Source organism: Thermobia domestica, chromosome 1 (assembly GCF_964235325.1).
Source record: "Thermobia domestica chromosome 1, izTheDome1.hap1.1, whole genome shotgun sequence".
Taxonomy (NCBI): Eukaryota; Metazoa; Arthropoda; class Insecta; order Zygentoma; family Lepismatidae; genus Thermobia; species Thermobia domestica.
The window spans coordinates 115,895,970-115,922,652 of record NC_137454.1 but is presented as its reverse complement, the minus strand read 5'-3'; the positions used below and the strand labels follow the sequence as shown (position 1 = coordinate 115,922,652).

Here is a 26,683-nt window from a genome sequence, read left to right as displayed (position 1 = left end):
CGCACCACATGCTGGAAGACCAACACATGTACAAATTGAAGATCTTCAGGCAACAATTGAGGCGAACACTGGCCAGACATGTGAGGAACTGGGACTACAATTCAGTGTGAGTGGAAAAACCATTTGACAGCACTTTCATCAACTTGAGAAGCACTACAGGTTGGGTACATGGGTCCCACATGATTTGACTCCGAGCCAGAAGGCGACGCGAGCAGACACCTATGTTTCTTTGCTATCTCGTCTGAGAAAGGGGCCATTTCTGGACAGGATGTTGACATGTAATGAGAAATGGGTCCTGTATGAAGCCCCATGGGACCATCATCATTGGTTAGCATCCCATGAACCGGTTCCAAAACAACCGAAACCAGTACTGTACCAGAAGAATGTCCTCCTGTGTATGTGGTGGATTGCTCGCGGCATCGTGTATCGGGAACTGCTACCAGCTGGTCAGAGCATACAATTATGCAACTGTGTACTGTCAGCAGTTGAGTCGTGTTCGAGAAAAACTCAAAACTCTGGAGCCAGCACTTCTGAATCGCAAGGGGTTCTCCTGTTACAGGACAACGCTAAGCCCCACATGGCTAGGATAAACCGGGAAACCATTCTTCGCCTTGGATCGGAAACACTATTGCCTCTGCCATACTCCCCGGACATCGCACTGCCCGATTATCGCCTGTTCCATTCCATGGACAATCACCTTAGAGGATGCCAGTTCAAATTCCTCGTAGAGATCCAAAATGCACTTGATACCTTCTTCGCTTAACGGCCCATCAAGTTCTACCGCGATTAAATCCATGGCCTTCCAGAACGTTGGCTGAAGGTTGTCGATGCTGATGGGGGCTATTTTTGATTTTCTAGATACGTCTTAGATGGCATATCGATGTTCGAAGGTGGTGGGTGAAAAAGCGACAGAACTTTCTCTGTTACCTTTATATATGACTGGTTTGGTGGATGAAAAGCGACAGAACTTTCTTCGTTACCTTCATATGAGTGGTTATCAATTTAAAGTCTGAAGCCAAAATCACAAGAAAGTTCGACCCAGGATTTGACACTAATCTAAATTTGAACCAAAATAACTTCGAAACTAAATAAGTCTATCGTATAATACTTCGTACGAGATTGATATCCAGAATTTTCGGGACTGGTGCTGCCATCTGGAAAGTAATAGTAGTAGAGCTTTGCGCCGATAGCTGGCAAGACTAGCATATCTGATGCGTGAGAGTGGTCTTTCATGCAGCTTGGTTGATGTATTGAGTTTCCACAGTGATTTTCATGATTGTGTGTGGTGTGTGGCGATTTTGCGATGGATCCGAGAATAGAACAGTGCGTGTGTATCAAATTCTGTGCGTATCTCGGGAAAAGTTCTACAGAGACCTTTGCAATGATTCAACAAGTGTTTGGGGAACACAGCATGAGCTGTACGCGTGTGTTTGAGTGGCATGCTCGTTTCAGGACCGGCCGTACAGACATCGAAGACGATGCCCACCGTACAGACATCAAAGACGATGCCCACGCTGGAAGGCCCGTTAGCCACACAACGCCAAACATTGTTGCCAAACTTCATCAGTTGGTTCGTGAGGATCGACGTCCAACCATTCACGACCTTGCTGATGGAGTGGGAATTGGTTACGGGACATGCCAACGAATTCTGACTGTTGAATTGAGCATGCATCGTGTCGCCGCAAAATTTGTGCCAAGGATCTTGACTGCTGATCAGAAAGCACAGCATGTGGCAGTTTGCACGGAGCTTCGTCAGACCGCATCTGATGATCCAACCTTCTTGTCACGGGCTATCACCAACGACGAGAGCTGAAAAGCAAGATGAAAGGCCGTCGGTTCGACACACTTGAGGAACAATGTCTGGCGTTGTGCGGCTAACGAGCCTTCCAGCGAGGGCATCGTCTTCGATGTCTGTACGGCTGGCCCTGAACCGAGCATACCACTCAAACATACGCATACGGCTCATGCTGTGTTCCCCAAACACTTGTTGAATCACTGCAAAGGTTTCCGTAGCACTTTTCCCGAGATTCGCACAGAATTTGATACACACGCGCTGTTATATTCTCGGATCTATCGTAAAATCGCCACACACAGAGTATCATGAAAAGCAATATGGAAATTCAACACATCAACCCTACTGCATGAAACTGTGCACTCTCACTCATCATATATGCTAGTCTTGCCAGCTATCGGTGCAAAGCTCTACTACTACTTCTACTACTACTACTACTACTTCGGCAGCACCAGTCCCGAAAATTCTGGATAGCACCTCGTGTCTATATTAAGTAGGTGACGGTCTATTTACTTGTTTTACTTGGTGAAGATCGGATAAGCCCTAAAAGACAGTACGATCACTTACGTAATTCTGAAATTTTTGGTAGATATACACTCAACAGTTTTCAATAACATAGCGTACACGTTCGTTCTTTCATAAATTTAAGATGCGTATACGTTAGACTATAAAAGATATCAAGTGAGTATACATTGTATACGCCCCATTACGTTTCTAAGCACGATTTAATATTCTCCTTTATTCACATTTTAAGAAATTAAAGATGAATACAGGCAAATATTTCAAATCTTCTAGAATGGCCTCCTCCTAGACATCACAGAGTACCTTAGACTTTTATACAACTACGAAAGAAATAATGTATAAAAACCATGTATTTTTCAAGTATTAGTTATTAACCGCCTTTCTTAGCTTTAGAGGATGGTTAGTACGCGAGGTGGTTCCTGTGCGTAAGTTCTTGAGTTTAATTTCTAAAAGAATAATAGCTGAACAAAGACTAAAAGATACACTTTAAACTATGCATCTTGCCCTTAAAGCCTGCACAACTGCTGAATAAGACTCAACCAAAATCATAAACTAAGAAATTAGATACTGATTATGTATTGCTTATCGATATTAAGAACAGCATACAAACGAAACAGTGACAGTTGGTCGTTTAGCGTTTACAAAGCTCTGAGTACTTCGTTAGAAATGAAGATATATCTAGACAATACTAACTGAAAATAATAATATTGTAAAAAGCAATGTATCAAAATTGCTCCGGAGTAGTCGAGCTAGCACGCTAGTTTAATAAGTATGGGATCAAAGGTTTAGTACTTTTTCACACATATATAAGAACGATGTAACATTACATTTCAATTAACCAACCAATATCTCAAAATCGCTTATTATTTTGTTTCACAGTATGTTTTTTTTATACATGCAACTTAAAAGCATCATTAATACAAACTGGGAACCTGTATATTGTCTCCCTGTTACTTTCAAAAAAGCTTGAAGCAACAGATATTTGAATATTAACTCCTGTTATGTCATGAATTCCATTTGAAAAATACTCATTTTAGCATTTTAACTTGAGACGATATCTCAAAGAAAAGTAATGAGAACATTTTCCGGAATATAAGTCAATTCCTTGCAAGTACTCCAATATTTCTTATCGTCTTAACTTCCTCTCATCTAGTGTTTCTCGACAAACATTCTATGACGTCACTACCGCGGTCGTTGTAACGGAATCAGAGTGTTCAGATAGAATTTGCCGATCACCCACACTGACAACACAATAAAGATGTCCCTGGTTCGCTCTCCGGAGAATAACTTTCTCCATCTCAAGTATGACCTATTTAACCGCAACAAAAGCAAACGACCTTCCGCTGAAAGTAACTGGACACCCGCGCTTGCTCCAGGTTTACAATCTTCTTCTACCTTTATTATCCCCAAGTAATCACTCTTTGCACTCTTGCAATCGAGATTTTTAAGTAAACGCACTGGTTGTGGGAAACACCCACATTTCCTATTAAACAAACCACCTCTTCTTCTATCTCTTACGCATAAGATCGCAGACTATCCTTTACATTTTCTCAACAAGCATATACAAACTGTCAGAAAGTCTCTCTTTCTTTATAACTTAGTGCGTCGTATGTGTTCTATTAAGTCATCCTACTCGGTCACAATGGTAAAACAACATTTTGTTTATGGACTACGTAAACTTTTAAAGATGCTCACCCACTCATAATAAGAAAGTAACTTACGTATATTACGAAGTGGCAATTCGACAAGAGTTCAATGTTTATTTCTATTCTAATTAAATGTGTATACAGAAACAAATGTTAACTGTTAAGTCTAAAGTGGTTCGTTTCAATGGTGTATACTTATCTTCCAATTTCAATAGTGTATACTTCTGTGTGTTAGAGTTTAGTTAATAGTGGGTAGAAAATATTGTGAATCTTAGGCACATACTTTGAGAAATACTGCTGCAAAGTATGACAATATGGAAACAGAAGTTTGGTATTTATGTTAATAGAATTCATTTATTAAGTTACCTATGGTAATTAATCTAGGTCATTAATAGAATCTAGGTTATTTATGGAATCCTACGTAGATTAATTTAGGTGATTTATAAAATCCTAAGTGGATTAATTTACGCGATTTATGGAATTCTAAGTGGATTACGCGATTTATGGAAGTGCATTAATCTAGGTAACTTATGGAATCCTAAGTGAATAATCTAGATGATTTATGAAATTCTAAAAGAATTAATCTAGATTATTTGTGAAATTCTAAGTGGATTAATATAAGTTATTTACGAAATCCTACATAGAATAATAATCTAGGTGAATTAAAACATCTTAAGTGGAATAATCTGGGTGATTTATGAAATTCTATACAGAATAAATTAGGTAATTTATGAAATCTTCCGTGGAATAATCTAGGCAATTTGCGGAGTCTAAGTTATTTATGGAATTCTATATGGATTGATGTAGATGGTTTATGAAATAATATGGATTTATCTAGTTGATTTACGAATCTTATGTAGAATAATCCAGTCATTCAAGGAATCTTACGTGGAATAATCTAGATAATTTATGGGGGCCTGAATGGATTTATCTGGAAAGTTCGAATACGTGAGTTGACACATGCATTTATGTTCGTGATCCAATTAGAATATGACTAATATAATAATACATCAGTTTTCCAAGTAATTTATCCCAAAAATTGAATTATTTTATCTAATTATTATTATTCTGCATTTGGGAAATAAATATTTATGTGGAAGGATGTAACAGAAGATTGAGTTCAGAACAGACTTTTCGAAGAATTAGGACGTCTAATTTCAGAGATTAAAAATGTGTCACTTCACTGCCATTTCTGTTCTTGTATAGGCATTTCTTACTGATTATTTCTTTCTGTATTTTCTCGCTGAATTATTATCTAACAATGTTTATTTGTCAACTCTGAAATTAAGGAAAGTCTTAATTCTTCGAAAAATCTATTCTGAATTCAATCTTCCGTTACATCCTTCCACATAAAACTATTTATTTCCCAAATGCAGAGTAATATTATTATTATTATTATTATTATTATTATTATTATTAATAATAATAATAATAATAATAATAATAATAATAATAATATAGATAAAATAATTCTATTTTTGGGATAAATTACTTGGAAAACTAATTCATTGTTATATTAGAGAGGCATACTGTAATTGGATCACAAACATAAATGAATGTGTCAACTTACGTATCAACTTTTTATACGAACTTTCCAAATAAATCCATTCAGGCTCCCATAACTTACCTAGATTATTCCATAAATAACCTACAATATTCCACTTAGGATTTCTGAAGTCATCTAGATTATTCCACGTAAGATTCCTTGAATGATCTGGATTATTCCATATACGATTGCGTAAATCCCCCAGATTATTCCACGGAATATTTCTTAAATTATTTAGATTATTCTGTATAGAATTCAATAAATCACCTAGATTATTCCACTTAAGATGTTTTAATTCACCTAGATTATTATTCTACATATGATTCCGTAAATCACCTACATTAATTCACTTAGAATTTCACAATCTAGAGATTCTTTTAGAATTACATACATCGAGCAACCTAGATTAATCCACTTGGGATTCCGTAAGTTACCTAGATTAATACTCTTAAGATTTTATAAATCATCTAAATTAATCTACTTAGTAATACATAATCTAGATTCCATTAAATACCTCGATTAATTAGCATAGGATTTCGTATTTAATTCTACACAAACTGAATAACGAAAAAGTCCAGTTCTTGAACATCCACCCTATAGTCTATATCATTTCTCATGTAACTTCTAGGGGAGCAAGGTGGCTCAGTGGTAGAGTGTTCATCTCCTGTGCTTGGGGTCCCTGGTTCGATCCCAGCTCGCGCAGTGTGGACTTTGTGGTGGACAAACACCGTGCTCGTGGTTTTTCTCGGGGTTCTCCCGTTTCCTTCCACTTTCTTAATTCCACCATTTCACTCATCTCTCATCATCACCGTCTTCTTTAGCTTAACCGGCATAAGCGTTGGACGTAACACTAAGATTTCATGTGACTTCTAGTTGTCTACTCTCGTAAAGTTGGTCACCCATGGAAAGCTTTTCAAGAGAGTACAAACGCTTGATCAAGACAAATTCAGTGCTGATAATACCAGAGTAGACAACTGGAGTAACGTGGTGCCTTTGATAAATGGTTACAAAGTATCGAAACATGTATGAAGTATGACGGAATTTATTTTGAAGGATTATAAAAGTAAATATTTCAGTAGTGCTTACTATGTGGATTTTGAAGTCACTTGGAAAGCTTTCTAAATACCATAGTCATCTTGTCTCCATCAACCACAATATTTTTCTGTCCCTCCTTGGTTTGTCTTTACTTTAATTACGTTCCACAAAATACAACTTCTTAAACTATGTCCTAAACAGTTTCCCTCAGACATGATTTTCTCTTTCTATCTTAAATAATATTTCCTCACTTGATTTTCAGTTTCACCCAGCTAATTTTATCGTTCTTCGAATACTTCTAAGCATTTTTCATGTCGTGCGTGATCAAAGATTAGAAACCCTTAATACTAAAGTGTTATATAAAAAGGATGAAACTTACGAATGACTTCAGTTCCTACAACATTCCCATTCCTCAGGTCAGAGCCCTAAAAAGAAAGAAAATGAAATTAAATATATACAATTTATTACATTTTACAATAAATGTATGAATTGTTTGGGCGTCCTAGCTTATTTACTTAGCAAGCTGGTGCTACTTAGCCAATGAATAAAGGATACTGTGATCTGTTATTTCCATTCAAAAGAGTACATCTAAACTTACAATGGCAGAAATAGAATGAAGAGCCTTTGAATTTGGATGGATGGATGAGTTAGAGTTTAGCGTCCCTTTCAGCGGCGGGGCTATGAGACATGGATCTATAGCTTAACGTGGAATCCGAACCACATGAGCTCCCAGCAGTGACGGAACCCAGGTCACCGCGTCGACGACGCGTACTTCAGATTTTGGAGTAGAATATAAAGTATACAGAGAATAATTACGATTTCATTATATATAAATTCCACTTGCATACTTGTTGAATGTAAGTGCTGCTTCTCGCACAAGCTGCAGACGTGCAGATGGTGATCAGAAAAATGGAAACACCTGAACGAAATTGCAACTTACCAGATTAATACGGTGTCGGGCCACCTTTCGCCTTCAGAACAGCCTTAATGCGACGTGGGATGGAGGCACAGAGGTCGCGAATGGTAGCAAGTGGAATTTTACACCATTCCTCGTGCAGGGCATCGGCCAGTTCTGTGAGAGAGGATGGAGGTGGAAATCGTCGCCGGAGTCGTATTTCCAACACGGACCACAGATGTTCAATTTTCTTGAACTTCATCCCGATGTTCCTCAAACCACGCTGCAACAACGCCAGCTGTGTGAATGAGTGCATTATCATCCTGGAAGATGGGGTCATTGTCCGGGAACAACATCCGGACCATAGGATGCCAGTGGTCTCCTAAAATTGCGACATAATCGTTGGCAGAGATTCGTCCGCTAAGTGTGACCACAGTACCCAATGAAAACCATGATATGGCGGCCCACAGCATCACCGAGCCGCCGCCATGTTTCACAGTTGGGCGGAGACACTGCAGATCATAATCTTCTTTGGGCGTTCTCCACACAAACACGGCCCGTGGTTGGGAATAAGGTGAAGGATGACTCATCCGACCATATCACACGTTTCCAGTCCTCAACGGTCCAAGTTGCATGGTCGCGGCACCATTTGCGACGTGCGAAAGCGTTATGGTTCCTGATGAGCGGTTTGGCCCGTGCAACACGACCCCGTAAGTTCATGTCATGTAATTCGCGGCGGACTGTGATTGTCGAAACAGGGTGGGGAGGTGCTGATTGAGTTCCTCCTTCACTTGCTCCGCAGTGGGACGACGGTTCTGCGTGACAATGCGTTTTAATACCCGGCGTGACCTGTCACTCATGATTTTCTTCGCCCACTGTTCCGCTTCCCCGATGTGGTTTTCCCGTGTGTTGTGTAGGCCGTCATCACCTTCGATACTATCCCACGCGACACACCTAACACAGTAGCCACTGCCGTCACACTCACTCCACATAACCGCGCACCAACAATTTGCCTTCTTTGAAAATCTGAGAGGTCTCCGATTTTACACTACCTTCGTCTGCTGCAGCCACTGAACACTGCTGTTCCACTGCGCCTGACGTGGTATGGAGACCGACCTAACACACCACCACCAGCGGTCCGGCGCTGCGTGCGCCACGACACCACTGCCAACCCATACATCTGACGTGTTGCCAACTACAGGTGTTTCCATTTTTCTTATCACCTTCTGTACGTAGTTCCATCTTCAGAAGGAGTACTTGTCTTGGACATAAATATGCCTAGTAATTCGGATCCTACTTTACTCTAAATCTAATCTTCTATAGCCTCAGTTTTGAAGACAAAAATTAAACTCAGAATAATTAATCAAATTCTCCGATAGAATATTTCTGCAAGAAGCCAAAATATTTGAAAGAGTTAATGTAGTCCAAAATGTTGAAATAACACTTGTATTTCGTGGCTTCAAGTTAAAATTAATTGAAGATAAGGGAGTAAATCCACCTTCAACTTGAAATTTTGTTTTAAAATTCCCACAGCAACTTTCGTTATATTTAGACAAAATATTTTCGAGGGAAGACATGGTGGCTCAGGGGTACCAGTATGGTGTAGACTAGCGGTCTGAAACTTCAGGCTCTGAAGATCGTGAGGGGAAATCCATTGGGGATTCCAGTCCCCTTATATAACATGGGTGTTTTTAACTGTACTCGATGACTCTGTTGGCTATGTTCATCTTCCGGTCGAGTCTGGTAATCATGAAAAGTGTCAGATTTTACGAGGATCCTGTCGTAAATAAATAAATAAATAAATAAAAAGTGGTAGAGTTCTCACCTCTGGTTAAAGAGATTCTTATAGGATCTGTCTTCATATGAGATTACATTCATTTATTGGGCTTGCAAGCTTAAAGATATCTGCTCCGCAGTCGATCGCACCGACATCCAATTTCAGCAGCAATATTTTACCTTTTGAAGTATTTCTAGGATATTATACAATGGTGAATTCAAGGGGGCTGAAGGGGCTATAGCTTCCCCGACGCTCAAGTATACACTGGATAAAATGGGCTTCAATCCTGCTTTACACTGGATAAAGCGGCAAATTATGGTTTAGCTCTCCCTTGATCATATCCTGAATCCAAAACTACATATTATATATATATATATATATATATATATATATATATATATATATATATATAGTGTATGTGTGTGTGTGTGTGTGGCAAGAGCTTCGCTTAAGTTGTTTATCTCGTTGGCTATCCATTTTCTAGCTCTGAAAATTTTGTGATTCTTCGTCTCAGACGGTGGATAAAATCTAGTCAGGGAGTAATTTTATTTTTTCTATGTTTACTTCTAATACTTGCAAAAAGTATTGGTTATTAATATTTGGAAGACTGAGTTTTGTTCAGTAACAGGGAATAGAATGATACACTTAAACAGGTTTCCCATCGTTACACATTTTCTTGCAAAATTTTCTTCACAAAATCTATCAGTCATGGTAAAGTCATTGTTGTTTCGTGCCTTTTGACAAGCTGTCAGAACTAAATTTACACAACTTTGAAGAAGGAGTAGATCGTACATCTGTGCCACCACCATGTATAATAAAAGTTCATATATAATAATTTATTCTTGTGATGAGAAGCTTGTGCTGATTCACGCTGTCTAAAATGAGATGAGTGACTGAGAAATGACATTGACAACAAGACTATTTCGTTTACAAATATCCACTTACAGTGGAGTTTTAAATGTAAACATATTTCTGCACACACAAACTCTCTCTCTCTGTCTCTCTCATACACTCATAAATAGATATAACACTTTTTTTAAAACCAGCCCAAGGCTTTACGGTGACTAACATCTAGAACGTTTTGGAGTAGATGTGTTGGTTTTGACGATGCGTTTATTTCGAGTGTCTTCCGTGATTTAGGCTATTAAATTAAATGACTCTGGTTAGTTAGGATTGTGTACCCATTCCTACACACGGTCTCCTAAATTTAGCATAAACACATTTTCTCGAAAAGAATTCGAAACACCTGGAAAAGTTTATTAAGTCTCACTACGCTGTTACAGTGACTATACAAGACAATGACTAACAAAATAGTCTTTTTTTGTAATTATTTTTTGATATTAAAGTTCATAGATGTAACACTATGAAGATTATGAACTGTAGAACATTGTGAGTATATGCCTTATTTTTTTTATTCACACACATCTGTTATACAAGATGTACGCATATAAATTTATAAATTTTCTTGTTGTGAAGTCTAGATGCGAAAGAGAATTGAAAAGTTTCAATCAGAAATAAGCCCTGAATGTTTTCAAAAACAAAATTTTGAACAGTTAGAATAAAAGGAGTTATGCAGGCAAATTTAATCACAGAAAGTTGTCGATGCTAAAAATAGTCGACTTTGAACCACTTATCTGCCTAGTAAATCTTTCTCCACCACAGATTGTGTTCGATGTGACAGGCACAGGCTGAACGATTGCTCAGTAGTTCTCATTGCAGCACACTCATGAGTAGAATGGGAAGGAAAATCTCTCTCCACACCGCTTTGGTAGCTTTCAAAAGACCCTGCAAGATACGGGAATGCCGTCGAGGAAGTGCTTGTTTGAGGAATCAAACCCACAATACTCCACTCGTGAAGCGTACGATGATTTCACAGTGATGGACGAAAATGGGTACCTCGCATTTCTGTTTCGTCTGCCTTCCTTGCGTAAAACGTCTGGGATGAGCGAACGGTATGAGTTTTTTATTATTATTATTATTATTATTATTATTATTATTCATGTGGATCCATACATTAAAGCTCTCGTCCTGTACAGGTAAGGGATGTGTGTCATATAGAGGGTCCATGAACATCTCCTGGAAGTAAGCTGCGTTGACTTTGGCGTTGAAACGAACTTCGATGAGTGGCAGAGTTTTCCGACTGGAATACCAGACACCACTAGAAATCCCTTTGAAAAATTTCCTTGCACTGCAGTATGAGGCCAGAAATTCTCAGAATAGCTTCTTTGGTTCTGTTTGTCGGTATAAAATAGATCGAACTTTGTTGGATTCATCTAGATAGAGATGCCCCTCATCCAGATACATTTCTATTTGTCCCCTGCGAGGTATGTTTCATACAGCTTACTGGCGTTTACGAATCTCTCCTGGATCTGGCATTCTGTGAGGCGGTGTCCGCCCGCTTCCAACGCGGAGTTCTTTCCGGTGACGTTGGAAACTGTACCTCTTGAGATATCGTGTCGTATGGCGGAAATTCTCTGCATGGGGGATTATCTTGTGTTACTGGTCTCTTAATGGTACGCACTGCACTGGGAGCGACATGGGCCTGCGTTCTCCTCAATTTCCGGCCGACCACGTATCATAGGGGCATGTTCAGCACATCGTCGGATAATGAGTCTGGCATCAGCTTTTCTGACGATTAAACCCTCTTTGCACCGTTTTACTATCGCAGAGTGGCTATAATGAATGGAGACATTTAAAAATGAACTTCTCCCAGAAAGCTGTCACTTTTAACTATTGTTCCACGGATCATATTCAACTGATACTGTTACCAACCATCCCCAAGTGTAACCAATAATGTATCGGGACATAACAGTGATTAAATGCGTCGTTCGGGAAGGCCATGAAAGTCGACTATTCTTAGTGTTGGCAACCTTCTGTATAATTGGAAAATGTGTTCTACAAGAGCATTGTCTCACCAATTTTATTCACTTTAAAAGGTGCTATAATTGCTGTTGTGAAATTAAAGTTATCCCCCAATCACTGCGTTTACTTCGACAATTTGATTACTACAGTAGGACAGCTGCTGTTTTCTCCTACAACACACTGTTTGGCTACTCCATATGCATCAGACATAGGGATGGGCACGAGTCGAGCTAAAACTCTATTCGTAACTCGAAGCGAATTTGAATCGAGTCAAAGGCATTTTTCTTAAGTCGAGTTCCGAGCCGAGTCAGTTTTGTGGTCGAGTTTCGAGTCGAGTTTGATAAGTATCTCGCTCGTTCATCTCGTTTTGAAATCATTGCCTGATTAGACTGGAAAGCGAAAGCCATGAGAAATGCAAGCAGTAATGTGGAATATTTTTAGTGTTGCTCACGAGATGGGACACTGCTCGATAACGGAAAAAGCTCTAATATGTTCCAGATTGCATATCGTTTAGAATGGCGTCTAACGAGCACTTCTACTAGTTCTAAATAAAATTTGATGAGCAGAACTAAGAAATAAACCAGTTAAGAATGCTCCAAGAGTACTGCCAGAACGAATTTAAAAAGAATTAATTTTTCTTATTAAGTTCTACATGCTTTATACCGTTCTATGTACTTTATTATGCTCGTTAAACATGTAATATATCTATCTATTTGTAATTTCTTTGAGTACTATTTTTAACACATGTTTTGTTTAAGAGTTATGTTAAAACGTTCTACGATATGTTGTTTCATGAAGACACGTGCTCAAAATAGAGGGCTTAATATTTTGTGATTTTTTTTTTTTTTTTAATTTTGTCTTTCTATGACTTACGGTTTCCAAGATATGGCTCCTTAAATCTCCGAAATTCGAACTTTTTGGGCCTAATCTCTCGAGAACGGTAAAAATGAAATGAAATTTCCATCACCTCTTTCAGATAGGTTTCGATGCTCTATCGAATGGAAGTCTCAAAATTGAAAAAAAAAAAAAAAAAAATCGCAAATAACACACTCAGAGAATTCAGTAACGAACTTTTGAAATTCGTTGATAAAATGTAAGCTTTCTAAACCACCAAAGAGTAAATACGTAATATTTTGTTGTTTCAGAGTTTGAACTCCCTCCTTCCAGCACCAAGGCAATATGAGAAACCGAGCCAACAAACTTTCACCAGAATCGAACAGGGCATCCAGAATGAGAGAGAGAGAGAGGACGCTGATCATTTATGCTTCAAAAATGTCTCGTGAAAACTTCAGTTACCACTACTCAGCTCTTCTTTCAATCTATAACCTCCTAACTAAATTATTAGTTGAATCACAAATAGTTTAAAACTTAAAAGGATAGAAAAAATAAAGGGAAAAACTAAAACACTGTAATACCAAAAAGGACTATTACTTCTCCTATTTCTCTTTATACAAAACAGGTTAACGTAGCAATCTCTCTCAAGATTTCCCCTCCTTCTCCCACTTGCAGATGTGCAAAATGCATGTCTAAAATAGTTAACGATACACGTGGAAGGAAATAATTTTTTTGTAACTTAGTTGAGATGTCATACAAACAGTGTGTCCCACGTAGACTAAGATTTTTTTTCTGTTGTTTGTATTTCATCTCAGATTTTTATCTTGCAAGATTTGTGGCTGAAATACTGGAGAAACAGGTGCATACAGACCTTTCGGAGCGGAAGTTAATGCCTATGTTTTTGAAGCTCTCCATACATGGAACCGCTAAATTAAAATGTTTTACGAAGAGAGAAAAGTTTAAGATAGCACTTACCACCTCTCTCTCTCTCTCTCTCTCTCTCTCTCTCTCTCTCTCTCTCTCTCTGTGTGTGTGTGTGTGTGTGTGTGTGTGTGTGTGTGTGCATATACGTGTGTTACAGTGAGAAAGGAAGAGAGGAAAATTCTTACCTAATTGCGCATACTATTGCTGATGAATGAAATGTAGCGTTGTCCGTGAAGATTAGAAATATAATGTGTATATTGAACACCGTCTACTAACGAAAAAAAAAAATCGTTTCTAGGAACACCAAAAGTGAATCGTGAAATTGCAATAACATTTCCGGCGTCTTTTATAACCACATTTTTTTAAATTTAAAAATGAAAACATCTGAAAGACCTAAAAGTAATATGAATATATACCGTATACTAAAAGTTTGGGCTGCTAACGTATTAATATGGTTTAAGGGCTATCGTACTGAATAATGCAATTTTTAGCTGGTATCGTACTTAGTAATAGGGTTGTAAGCTGCAATCGTATTGAGCAATAGGATGCTCACCTAATATTACACTGAGTAATATGGTCTTAAGCTGCTAACGTATTGGATAATGTGGTCTTAAGCTGCTAAGGTATTGAGTAATACGGTCTTAAGCTGCTACCGTATTGGATAATGTGGTCTTAAGCTGCTAAGGTATTGAGTAATACGGTCTTAAGCTGCTAAGGTATTGAGTAATACGGTCTTAAGCTGCTAAGGTATTGAGTAATACGGTCTTAAGCTGCTAGTGCACTAAGTAATAGACATGTAATCATATTGATAAAATGATCGATAATAGGCTATGCTGATGTCAAAAAGAATATTTTAATTGGAAAAGAATTACATTCGTGTTTTTAAAATGTCCCTAATTTCTTTAAAGATCTTATACATTCACTCATACAGTGACTTCATTGAAAGGTCTTATGATAATTTGTCGAGTTACTTTTTACAAAGATTCAGCAATCTGTCTCAGCAGCGAGCTATATAGAAAGAGGCCTACAATTTAAATTCGGATCTGAACCACTGTAGTACGTTCGATGTTCTCTCAGTGGGTATCATGCACCAATGTCACGTGTGCTGGCCACTAAACTAACGAGGAAGGTTACTAAGCTATTGGATTCATATTTTATTTAGCGACATCCTTATGATCAGAATGTGGTCACACTTCGCGGATTTGTATATGTCGCTACAATTTTAGTTCGTCTACACTGGACCAAACAAACTGAAAAAGGTTACTCCTTGCATCTATTCTATATAGACCCTATCGTTTTATGAATCTGAATTGTATCCTGTATGTAGAATCATATTCCCTGTATACGAATCTAAGCAAACAAGACGCGCAATGCAACATGTAGTAAGAAAGAAAGAAGGATGTAGCAAAAAGTTTTTCCAAACCACCTAGTCAGGGTCATTGAGAGATGCTAAGGCAGGGTAATGCGACCTCAACAGTGCCTATTTACAATAATCGGACCATGATTACAGTATTATTTCCACTCATTTTCTTTTTTAAAGTCCCATCTACTACTAGTTAAACAATAGGAATGTAAGCGAGTGTAATATTATGTCTTTTTGCAGGTATTTCAAAAAAACGCAAACAAAATCCCTACAGTAAATTATCTACGATCATCATAATCTTACTGAATTTTCAACTGAATTGCATTCGTTATTTCTCAATACCACTGCATGTAAAATTTGTTGAAGTAATAATGATAGTAGTACATCTCCGAGAAGCTGCTTGTGTGTCTCTAATGGAAGCTAATTGAATGAATTCACACTGCCAACGTGGTTAACTAAAATAATAATAAAATAATTAAAATAATAATAATAATAATCAGATTCCACTTGGACTTCTTTCTCCGATATGCAGTACATAAAAATAAAGAAAAGGAAACTCAAGCATCAGTACATATTTGCAGTAGAAGGTACACGCAGAAAAGAAAGTATTTGACAGTTGACAAATCTCCCAATAACTCGTGAAAAAATGAATTAATTTGGATCTTTCTGTTGTTATTCTTAGAATAGTTATAATTTGATAACTTACCAAAATCGGTACTTTAATTAGTTAATTTATTGTTAAATTATTAGGAAAAGAAATTTTGTCAACTGAAGAAGGCTTTCTTTCGTGACTGTACATATAAGAGATATATGAGATCATTATTTGCAATGAAATAAATGAAATGAAATGATTTTTCTAGTTTAATGTCCCACGACTATGTTATTTGGGATAAAAGAGACGGATGATTAATGAAAATTACTAAATTAAGAAAGAAGTGCTGGAATGAGTAAAAACTAACAGCCAGAGGAAACCCACGAATACGATATTGTCCATCACAAAGCCGCATAGCCTGGAAGTGAACCAAGAACTACTCGCACAGGAGCCAAACACTTTACTACTGAGCCAACGTGGCCTGAACGTGCAGCATCCTACTCCATACCTATATGAGCCATTCACCTACAGGACCTGATTCTTCGTTTCCAGTATGCGGTGTAATTGTGCGAAATGTTGAGAAACCAATTCTTCTCTACTTTATAATTCGAATCAAATTCCAACAAAGATGATAGACTCTTGCACAATATCACAGAAACAATGCTCGACAATGACAGAAGCACAAATCTGTCAACCATGAAATCAGCTACCAGAAACGCACATAGGACGTTTTCCAAGGAAAGCAAAGACCAACACATCAGCCAAGCTGCGAATATATTCGTACACACCCTGATGCGCATCATTCTTATATAAAATAGCTATTTTGCATAACTTTCTTAACTTCGGTAAATAAATTAAATTCAGTAATTGGTGAGTAAGCAAATGTAATATACTTTGACATACTTTTGAAGAACCGAATCCCTGTCGAAAATCCAGAGGGGGGAAATTACTCTCCCTTGGCCCCGCCGTAGGTCGCCCATGGTAGCTACTAACATTCCTTCTATCTGCAGCATTATAAAGGTAGCATTCGTATTTGGCAACAGACTGGGAGATGTCTGTATTTATGATGTGAGATGATTAGCTATAATGGGTTATGATGTGAGGTCCTACTGAATTCCATGCTCTTTTACGTATAATGCGCACAGATGGTCTTTGACCAATCGATGAGTTTTTGGAACCCTGTTGGAGTCCCTTTGTTGCAGGTTCTGCATGCAGCAACATTCCAACAGGACAGAGCCTGACCGCGTGTGGCACGCACTATCTTGTACTCCCTGGATGGATACGATGTTCCATAGTTTCCTTGGCTAGCTTGTTCACCCGCTGCAGATTAAACACGTCACCCACTCATTGCAGAACTCCTCGTATACGAGAAACCTTCCCTGGTCACAGTTGGGGGACCATACGTTGACCTGTGGACTTCCTGATCATTATTTCTTAGTTTGTACCTTAAGCTTTAGGGTTGCTACCTCTTCTTCTTAGTGGTGTTCTTTTAGTATTCAACAGTATTTTAAATATTATATATATATATATATATATATATTCCGTTTCTACGAGGATATTTCCATAAATTCAGGGCTGACACTGAAATAACGCGTCATTTATAAAATATAAGGGTAACCAAGAAACTTCTGTCGCTTTTTCGCCCACCACCTTCGAACACCGATATGTCGTCTAAGACGTATCTGGAAGACCAAAAATAATCACCATCACCATTGACGACATTCTGCCAACGTTCTGGAAGGCCAAGGATTCCATCGCGGTAGAACTTGGTGAGCGTGAAGCGAAAAAGGTATCAAGTGCATTTTGCACCCGTACTAGGGATTTGAACTGGCGTGCTCTGTGATTGTCCAAGGAATGGAACAGGTGATAATCGGACGCTGCAACGTCCAGGAAGTATGGCGGATGTAATAGTGTTTAGCATCCAAGGCGTAGAATGGTATCCAGCGTCACCCTACCCACGTGGGGCTTAGCGTTGTCCTGTAACAGGAGAACCCCTTTGCGATTCAGAAGTGCTGGCTCCAGAGTTTTGAGTTTTTCTTGAACACGGCTCAACTGCTGACACTATAGTTGTATTGATGCTCTGACCACCTGATAGCACTTCCCGATGTACAATGCCAAACACACAGTGGGACCTCCTTTGGTGCAGTGATGCTTTGGGCTGTTTTAGAACCGGTTCATGGGATGCTAATGCATGATGACGGCGCCATGGAGCTTCGTACGGGACCCACTTCTCATCACAAGTCAACCCTGTCCAGAAATGGCCCCTTTCTCAGATGAGATAGCAAAGAAACATTGGTGTCTGCTCACGTCGCCTTCTGGCCCGGAGTCAAATTATGTAGGACCCATCAACCCAACTTCTAGTGCTTCCCATGTTGGTGGAGGTGCTGTCGAAGGTTTCTCCACTCACACTGAATTGTAGTCCCAGTTCCTCATATGTCTGGCCACTGTTCGCCTTAATTGCTGCCTGAAGATATTCATTTTGTACATGTGTTGGTCTTCCAGCATGTGCCTCTTCGAGTCCGTACTTCGACACCGCCCTTTAACTTGTTAAAGCTCCGCTGCACTGTCCACGTAGTCATGACACCCTCTCCAAAGTCTGACATATATTTCGCCCCGCTGGAGAGGAGTTTGCCTACAGTTTGAACTCGTACAGCATACATGTCCTTATGTTTCTTTGTGGAGATCCCCTGTTAACTCTGTCCTTACGTAAGTTTACGGTATAACTGAACTGCCACAACCAGGTAATATGTTGGATATACCCACGCCAACAACTGACCTTCCCCTTATCTCCATTCGCATTCAATTCATGATGTTAGGGCCAATGGAATAGAGACTTCTACAAAAAGCGACAGAAGTTTCTTGGTTCTTGGTTACCTTTCTACACCGTTCATAGCATATAGTGCATCAGTTTCAACTGTCTAGCTGGGTCAGTTAATTGTAGGCAATCATTTAAATCAGTTGCTGTGAGCTGAGATCGTATACTGAATGACAATAAATCGAGGAGTGTGGTCGAAAAAGTTGATAACCTTCAAGAAATACAATTTTCAGTAAACGAGTTTAAAGCTTACAACTAATGCGCAAATTAGTGAACAGTGCATCCCAACTAACCATATGAACTTTCTATCAAAATTACTGTCTAAAAGAACTTTTTCTTTACCTAAATTGCTAAAGATTTATTGCAGTAATTAACATAATTTTAAGAATTATCATGTTTTTCCACTTTCCATAAAGGTAGTTGCACGGGTGTCGTCCTACTTGCGACAGTCGTATGTGCGACATGAACTGTTAACTGTCCTATGAGCGACCAATTCAATCTTTTAACTGGCCTATGAGTCACCGATTCGTTCATTTCTCGCAGGACGTAACAGTTCATCTAGCTATAAGGGATTATATCAGATTGCTATACGACAAGCTTTGATGTATAATTCTAAATAAGGGGGAAGGCGAATTAAGCAATTAGTTTACGTTTTCATAGTTTGCAACAGGTGGGAGGTAATTTAAAGAGTTTGTTTAGTTTGGATTGTTTAGAGTGCACTGCATTGTAATGGGTGGGATTGATTGGGAATAGCCTATCAGATATAAGGGATCTCAAAAGCTGTCTTTTATTATGGAAATGTTTTTCTCATTTTGTTTATAGTCCTAGAAAGTCTAAAAAGTAGATAATTGGCGAATCTATTACACGTCTAAGCTTTCGAAAATAAAATATATTGCTTCGCTTAGTAAATAATTACATTTGAATTAAAGGAGAGCTTTTCTAGAAGGATGCTACAATGGGATTTTAAATAATTGATTAGATAGGAATATATCTATGGAAATACCCCTGTTGTCTCGTTAAGTTATTTGATATATTTTATGTCAAATCTAACTCAAAATTAAGATATTGGGTGATATCAATAAAAATAAGTAACTACTCCTGAGAAGTCCTGCTCGAGAATCGGAGTAACTACACCTGGAGTAATCTCCTCCCTCAATTTCGTATCAATAAAACAAGCCACTACTCAGGTCTAGTCTGCTCCAGATTTATGAACGTTTACTCGCGCTTCCTCTGCACGTAGCACTGAGTCGTATCAATAAAAGAAGTAGTTACTCATTTCTCCGATCTGTTGGGCGATCATTTCGTTGTGGGTAACTTATGGCGCAGTATCCTAAACGCCATGGAAGGGACAAGTAGTAACGACAGCTTCAATCAAAGTACATTTGTGGATATTATAAAAGAGTTTCCAGTGGTACTTTCAAAGTCACAGTTACCAGAAAGTAAACGAAGGAAAGCCGAAGCTTTGAAGGCAAGTACAGTGAAATGCAACGAAATATCAAATACATCTACAAATGAGACACAAATCCAAAAGAGAATCTTTAATATCCGAGCGAACATAATAAAAAAAATAAAAATTAAAAAAAAAAAAAACTAATTTGAAAAAGAAAACGGGAAACAAGAAAGTAATACTGAAACCACGGGAACGAACCTCTTGGAACTGATGTATGTTGATTGGAATCCAGCAATATCAAGATTAGCACGACAAGTGCATATCACGTGTTGTCCAAGGTCTTTGTAGATTGTTTGGCTTTAAGAACGAAATCAGACACTTGGTCCCTTTGTTTCTTTTCTTTTCTTTTTTTTTTTTAAATAGTCCAGCCAGTCACGTCATAAAGAACGTCCATCTGATTGCGTTTTCCACACCATTCAATGCTCCCTTTCACCTTGGCATAAATAATATACATTCTCATGTATACACCCTTCCTATCAGCGTTGAGTTGAGTTGATTTTGAGTTTAATGTCCTTTTCAGTAGCGAGGCTATATGAGACGGGACCCACTGATTAACTTGGAATCCGAACCATATGAACTCCCGCCGGGAATCGAACGCGGGTCTCTCATGCCAAAGGCATGTACGCTATCCGCTTAGCCACGAAGGAGCTCTTCCTATTAGCGTATTCGTCTCCAAAATACTAGGTTTCTTTATTGCCACGTGTGTATAGTCAAGTGCTCCAATAGCACCCGGAAATGTATATTGTTCTTGCCACTCTGCCTTTGCTGTTTGAATATTACATACACCTCCGGCAACAATCAACTTTCAGATTTCGCAATAATCGCATCCATTACACTTGTAGTAGTCATAGACACAGTACTTTGAGCCACAACAGAATCCCCTGACATTCAGACCTGGAATCCCGGATCACTCACGTAAAGCAAGAAAACCAGCATCTTTTCGTCATTACGTAGTGCACCATTCCAAATTTCCGTTGATTCTCCTAAAAAATATTGTGCTAACTACTCTACATTTTCTTTCATGAACCTATGTTTTTTGTAATCTCCATTTGCAACATTTCTATGCAATTTATAAGTTTTGCTACATAGCAAAACAATCATATACTCTGTCATATTTCGCACGGAGTCACCTATTTAGCTTGCTCCACAAATTTGGAGAAGTTACTAGCATCACAGAGGAGTCTTTGATTTTTATTATATCAAACGCGGAGTAGTTACTCGGCTCGAGAATAGAGGTGTGGTTACTTCAAAAGGGTGGGGCTTCTTCGAGGTCAGCCGAGACGACTAGTGCTCAGTTCTCTTTTTATTGATACCAATGCGAGTAACTACTTCAAAATTGGGCGTAATGAGTAACTTCTCCGTTTTATTGATATCACCCATTGAGTTAGACTCACAGCAGAGGGGAAAAAATATTTGACGAACAATATCAATGGGAAGTACATTTTTCATATAAGGTTGTTCGGACGCTAATAATGCCAGAGGCAAACATATTTTACGAGATGGAATCACATGATCTTCTATCATCTCAATGTAAATGAATCGGTCGCTCATAGGACAGATAACAGTTCCTATCGCTAATAGGACTGTCGCTTGTAGGATTAATTCGTTGCACGTGTGTTATATGTACTGGTTTTCGTGCCTTGGGTAACGAAAAAATCAGTATTTATTAGACTATTGTAGTACAACAGTCCCAGAAGTCATCGTGTTCATATGGCCAAATAAAATTGGATTATTATTATTTTACAATATTAAATTAGTATATTTTTTCAATAGATTATGACAATGTGGTTCGGATTCCACGTTGATAAGTAGTTTCCGTCTCATATAGCCTCGCTACTGAAAGGGACGTTAAAACTCAAAATCAACTCAACAATGTAGAGTGGACGAGTATTAACTTTGTGCAGTATTATTAATTTGAAATTGCAAAGCACAGAAATATTTTAAATATACAAAACCATAGTTACCTATAAGCTGTCTTTTTTTAAAAGATATTTTTTACTGTCTTCTTCACCATCGTCGTCAAGTATTGCACACTTTGCTACGTCCTGGTTGTTCAGAGCGTGATTATATAAGTTCTGAATGTGAGTGGACGGTATGTAACTGTACAAGGACATTCGCCTTTCGCTTTCTCACGATTAATAGATCGAAGCTCTGAATACTTAAGAGGTTTCTTTCATTTGAGTAGTTGCGTAGACGCTAACGCTCTCACCTTTGGTGCGAGCGGTCCCGGGTTCGAATCCCGGTGAGGGCACTCGGTCGAAAAAGTGTAAAAAGCTTTCTCAGGCCAGCCATCCTGAATGAGGTTTTCCTGGGTTTTCCTCGTTCATACCAAGCAGATGCCGGGGTGGTACCTATGATATACGTCCCTGGCCGTTTCCTTCCCCCAATCCTTTCTTCCTTTACCTTCCCCAGATAGTGTGCTCGCCGAGAGACATCATCCCTCATACGTGACGAGCTAAATGGACATAGATGCCGAAAAACCCAGAAATCTAAATTCTAAATCCTTTATTTGGGTAGATTTCCTCTCTTGCATACATTCACTTGCTCCCAGGTTCCATTATTATAGGATCGAGACATCACACGTGAATGGGTTTTCCTCGGAAAATGGGAATTTTACCACGAGATTCTGCTGATAGTAATCAAGCTGTGCTTGATCTTATCGCTAAAATCTTATAGTTTAGTAGATCCGTTTATTTCATGTCGCACACTTGGAAATACTTCTTTCTATAGCTCTTCTCCGAAACGTTCAGTCATGCACCTGGAATGTATATCTGCAATACATGATTTCGAATGCCTCTACTACACCAAAATCTTGATCTGAAGGTAGCATGCTGTGTCCTGTAACTAAAAAGTGGTGTTTCATTGTTTCAAAATGTTCCGTGGACGCTATATGAATCAAGTAAGCGATCATCCTCCAATTCTTGTTTTGCCCGCCGCAGTTGTCAGAAAAGGCAATAGGCCTTTTACTTTAGATGTGATTTTTCTCAAAGTAATTGCAGTGTATATCTAAGTTGTATGCCCATAGTTTGTGCTTGTAGAAAGCTGGTCCCGTCGTTTAGTCGTGGTATTGGGAGAGCCTGCTTTAATTAGTTAGGTTAAAGCTAATGACATGCATATTTGCGTCGTTTTTTGCAGCTTTTCTGTAGCTACTTAAATCGTCGTATGCAGTTTGTACCGCCTTTGATGAAGTTCAGCTGATTTTCTATCTCGCATTATGACACTCCATTATTTCGTAAATTCTGGATCTTTATCAACTCAATTCTTACAGGGTATGTGCAAAAACTTGATAAGCTACACAAGCTAAAAAATTACTTCTTTATTATAACTGAACATTCAATCAACACTGTAATATAGACAATGCGGAGTATTGGTAATAACAAGAACTATACAATCCCTTTAATAGTAATATTATAATGACCAACTACAGGGTTATAACTAAAACACTGAAAAATTTGCTAACCAGCAAAACACTTGACCTCGTATGACCTTGTGGAATTTCTTTATTTACTTCGCATTTAGAGACATTCAAGACGTTTCCGGGACTTAATAACCATCCCTGTCACAAACTGAACAACTTTAATCTTCACTCTATGAAGAAAAGTTCGTATTTTGTTCATTTTCCTTAAGAGCTTCAAAATCCTTAATGTACGCTGTCATCTTGGCAAACGAGGATAATCGAGTTTTTCTGTGGCAATCTGGGATGTGGATTATCAAAAAGACTTGTACTGCCATCTTTATTAAAGTTTTGAACTGAAAGAGAGATAATACGTTATTATGCATTGTTGTTGACGGCAGAAGGTACTAACTCAATTTTGATAAAATTGAGAGTTATCAGCTTTTTCGACCCCCCCCCCACAGCTCTTGTTGGCAAGGCTGCAGTGAATGACTGGGGCTTCAAGGAGATTCAGTACCCATCCTATAGCCCAGATTTAGCACTGCAGCCTTGGGGATAAAAGTCGTGTAGACTGGTTTATTGTCATTCAGTATACGAACTGATTCAAATGATTGCCTACAACTAGCTGACGCAGCTAGACAGTTGAAACTGATACACTGTTTCTTCCATAGATGACATTGTACGCCATGAACGGTGTAGTTTATCAGTATCAAATTGGAAACGTTTGGAAATACCCTCGTATTCCATAGGGTTCCTGCCCTTGCCTCTACACGTTGCTGAAATGGGGTTTAGTAAAGTTTAAAAGCTCTTTTTTTCCATAAGTTAAGATTTTCCAATCGTTTATTCTCAGTGAAAGCAAATGAAGTGCGGACCAATTAAATTGTACATCCAGATCTCACATTGTGCTGAAAAGAAGCATTGCGGAAAAAACAAAAGAAACAACAATCTGAGAATGAAATTTCCAAAGCCTATTTTGACTACCACGAAATTATTTCGTAACAAGAGCTTCTTCTGAGAGTTGTTTAATTAGTATCTCGTTATATATATAAACATAAACGTTTTTATCACGCTGTATATTGTGAATCCATTGTTCATTGAATTCCAACAATCTAAAACAATATAGTTTGGGAGATAAAGGATTCGCACACACAACAAGAGGAGGTCACAAGCATGATTATTTCCTTAAAAGCTTAAATGAAAATTTCCGTAAGCATTATACAACATTCAGTAGCATCTTTCCATTGAAACCAATCAAGCCAGAGAAGATGCTACTGAGTGTCATGGCAACAGGGGGCTCCCGCCTCCACATCTTTCCCTTCGCTCCTCCTCGCGATGTGTGGGAGTCAATCCACACGTCATAAGGTCATGTTCACAAACACACACACATATACAAACAATTACGACCTTTAATATTTATATATATATATATATATATATATATATATATATATATATATATATATATATATATATATATATATATATATATATATATATATATATATATATATATATATATATATATATTTGATATCCTACTGGCACGCACAATTCAGATTTCGCATTTACGCAATATAACAAATTATCAGTGGGTGGTTAGCTTAGCACATATTACGCATTACATAAACCCCAACTCATTATATAAATTACGCAAGTTATTTACTTACAAAAGAACTTCACGAGTACATGTCTAGCGCTTAACCGAAATGTAAATATTATTTATTCCCAGAACTAAACCTTTTTACCTCCAAGTATTACCAAAGATTAAATACATTCGAAATCTCATTACAAATGTGACAGGTGCTAAAGTTACCAATTAATACAGCATTTTCATTATAATTGAGTTGAGCGATTAACAGTTTACCTATGTCCGCCTTAATGTTTTAAGAATCAAATATAAAAATAATGTGTGTGTTATCAGCTTTTCGCATACAAAGTAATGGCTGGAGACATTAAATTTGATACAGGGATTGAACTTCACCAAATCTAATAGTCTGTGAAGGCCCAGTTTTATTCGATTTTTAGATTTCCCAGGGATGGTGAAAATATATTTGATATTTTCTAAGAACGCCTGGCCTCTACACAGCCAGCATTACGTTTTGTTGTACCGGGTTTACATAACCGCACAGAATGAACACCTGGATAATGAGATGGTTGTGAAAACCTTCTTCCTCTCAGTTATCCAGGTTCCGAATTAAGATCCACAAACGACGAGTGGTTACAGCCAATAAACAGTAAAACAATCAAATTAAAACCATTCATTTTATTAACCTGATCGACACTATTGCATCGTATCAAGAAGTACAGGATAGGTATTTATGATTCCTATCCTATAGTCTATAGTCGCCCTTCTGTCCTACGCTGAACTGGGTGATAAAATACACTTTTTACGACAGCCCACGAAGGACTATGTCTGTTCAGATTATGCATGATCGACATGCACTTTTAATTATATTTTTTTTTTATTAGGATTAGGGTAGGTGTCTGACAAGGAGGGTGTTCGAAGTGTAAATCAGATTTCAAAAATGTTTGTGCGTATCGTTAGGGGGGCTCATAGAATAAAGATAGCCACAGCAAATTTCGGCGGAACCCCATATTTGGGTGGGGTAGTGCCCCATTTTCAATTTTCGGCTTTCGTAGTAAAAATAGACCTTTTGATTTGAAAATTGACTTCTGGTTGTCGACAATCATTGTCATTCGTCTTCATTTGCGTAAAGATACTTTAATTGTGGGTCGGGGATCAGTGTGTGGGGGTCCCCCTCACAAATATGATACATGTTCCCCCTTCATTTTGACGAGCTGAATTCAAATATGTCATTAAAAGTACTTTGTGGAGCACATGTCCAACACAGATCTCTACCTAGTTTCTGGGATGCTGAATCACAAGTTCAAAGAGAAATGAAGGGCTTGAAATAAGAGTGTGGCAGAATCCGTCCTTACTTTATGGATTGTATGTTTTATAGAAATGAAACTTCTCGAAAAAGTGTTTCGCGCAAAGACTTTTGCAGTACCATCTACATTTCAGGAGTATTATATCTTCGCACTCATCGCATATGATAGTGTCGTTTAAGGAAAATGAGAAACTCACTGTATTAACAAATTCTGGCGCCCTCTCATCTACATATCCGGATTTATACCAACTATATTTGAACACATCATGGTACCTTGGTGATCATAGTTGTTCATCAACTAGCGATTGCAATTTTATAATGTTGTTACGTTGGTGAAGTTGTATA

At 38.2% G+C, this 26,683-nt stretch overlaps 1 protein-coding gene across 1 annotated transcript in view; it reads right to left on the bottom strand.

The window, feature by feature from the left end:
• LOC145688226 (protein D2-like) overlaps positions 1-26,683 on the bottom strand; it is a 186,900-nt gene that overhangs the window by 6,364 nt on the left and 153,853 nt on the right. Inside the window, exon 3 of the mRNA XM_081762140.1 lies at positions 6,921-6,966. Coding sequence (XP_081618266.1) covers positions 6,921-6,966 — 46 coding nt within the window. The remainder of the gene's footprint in view (positions 1-6,920; positions 6,967-26,683) is intronic.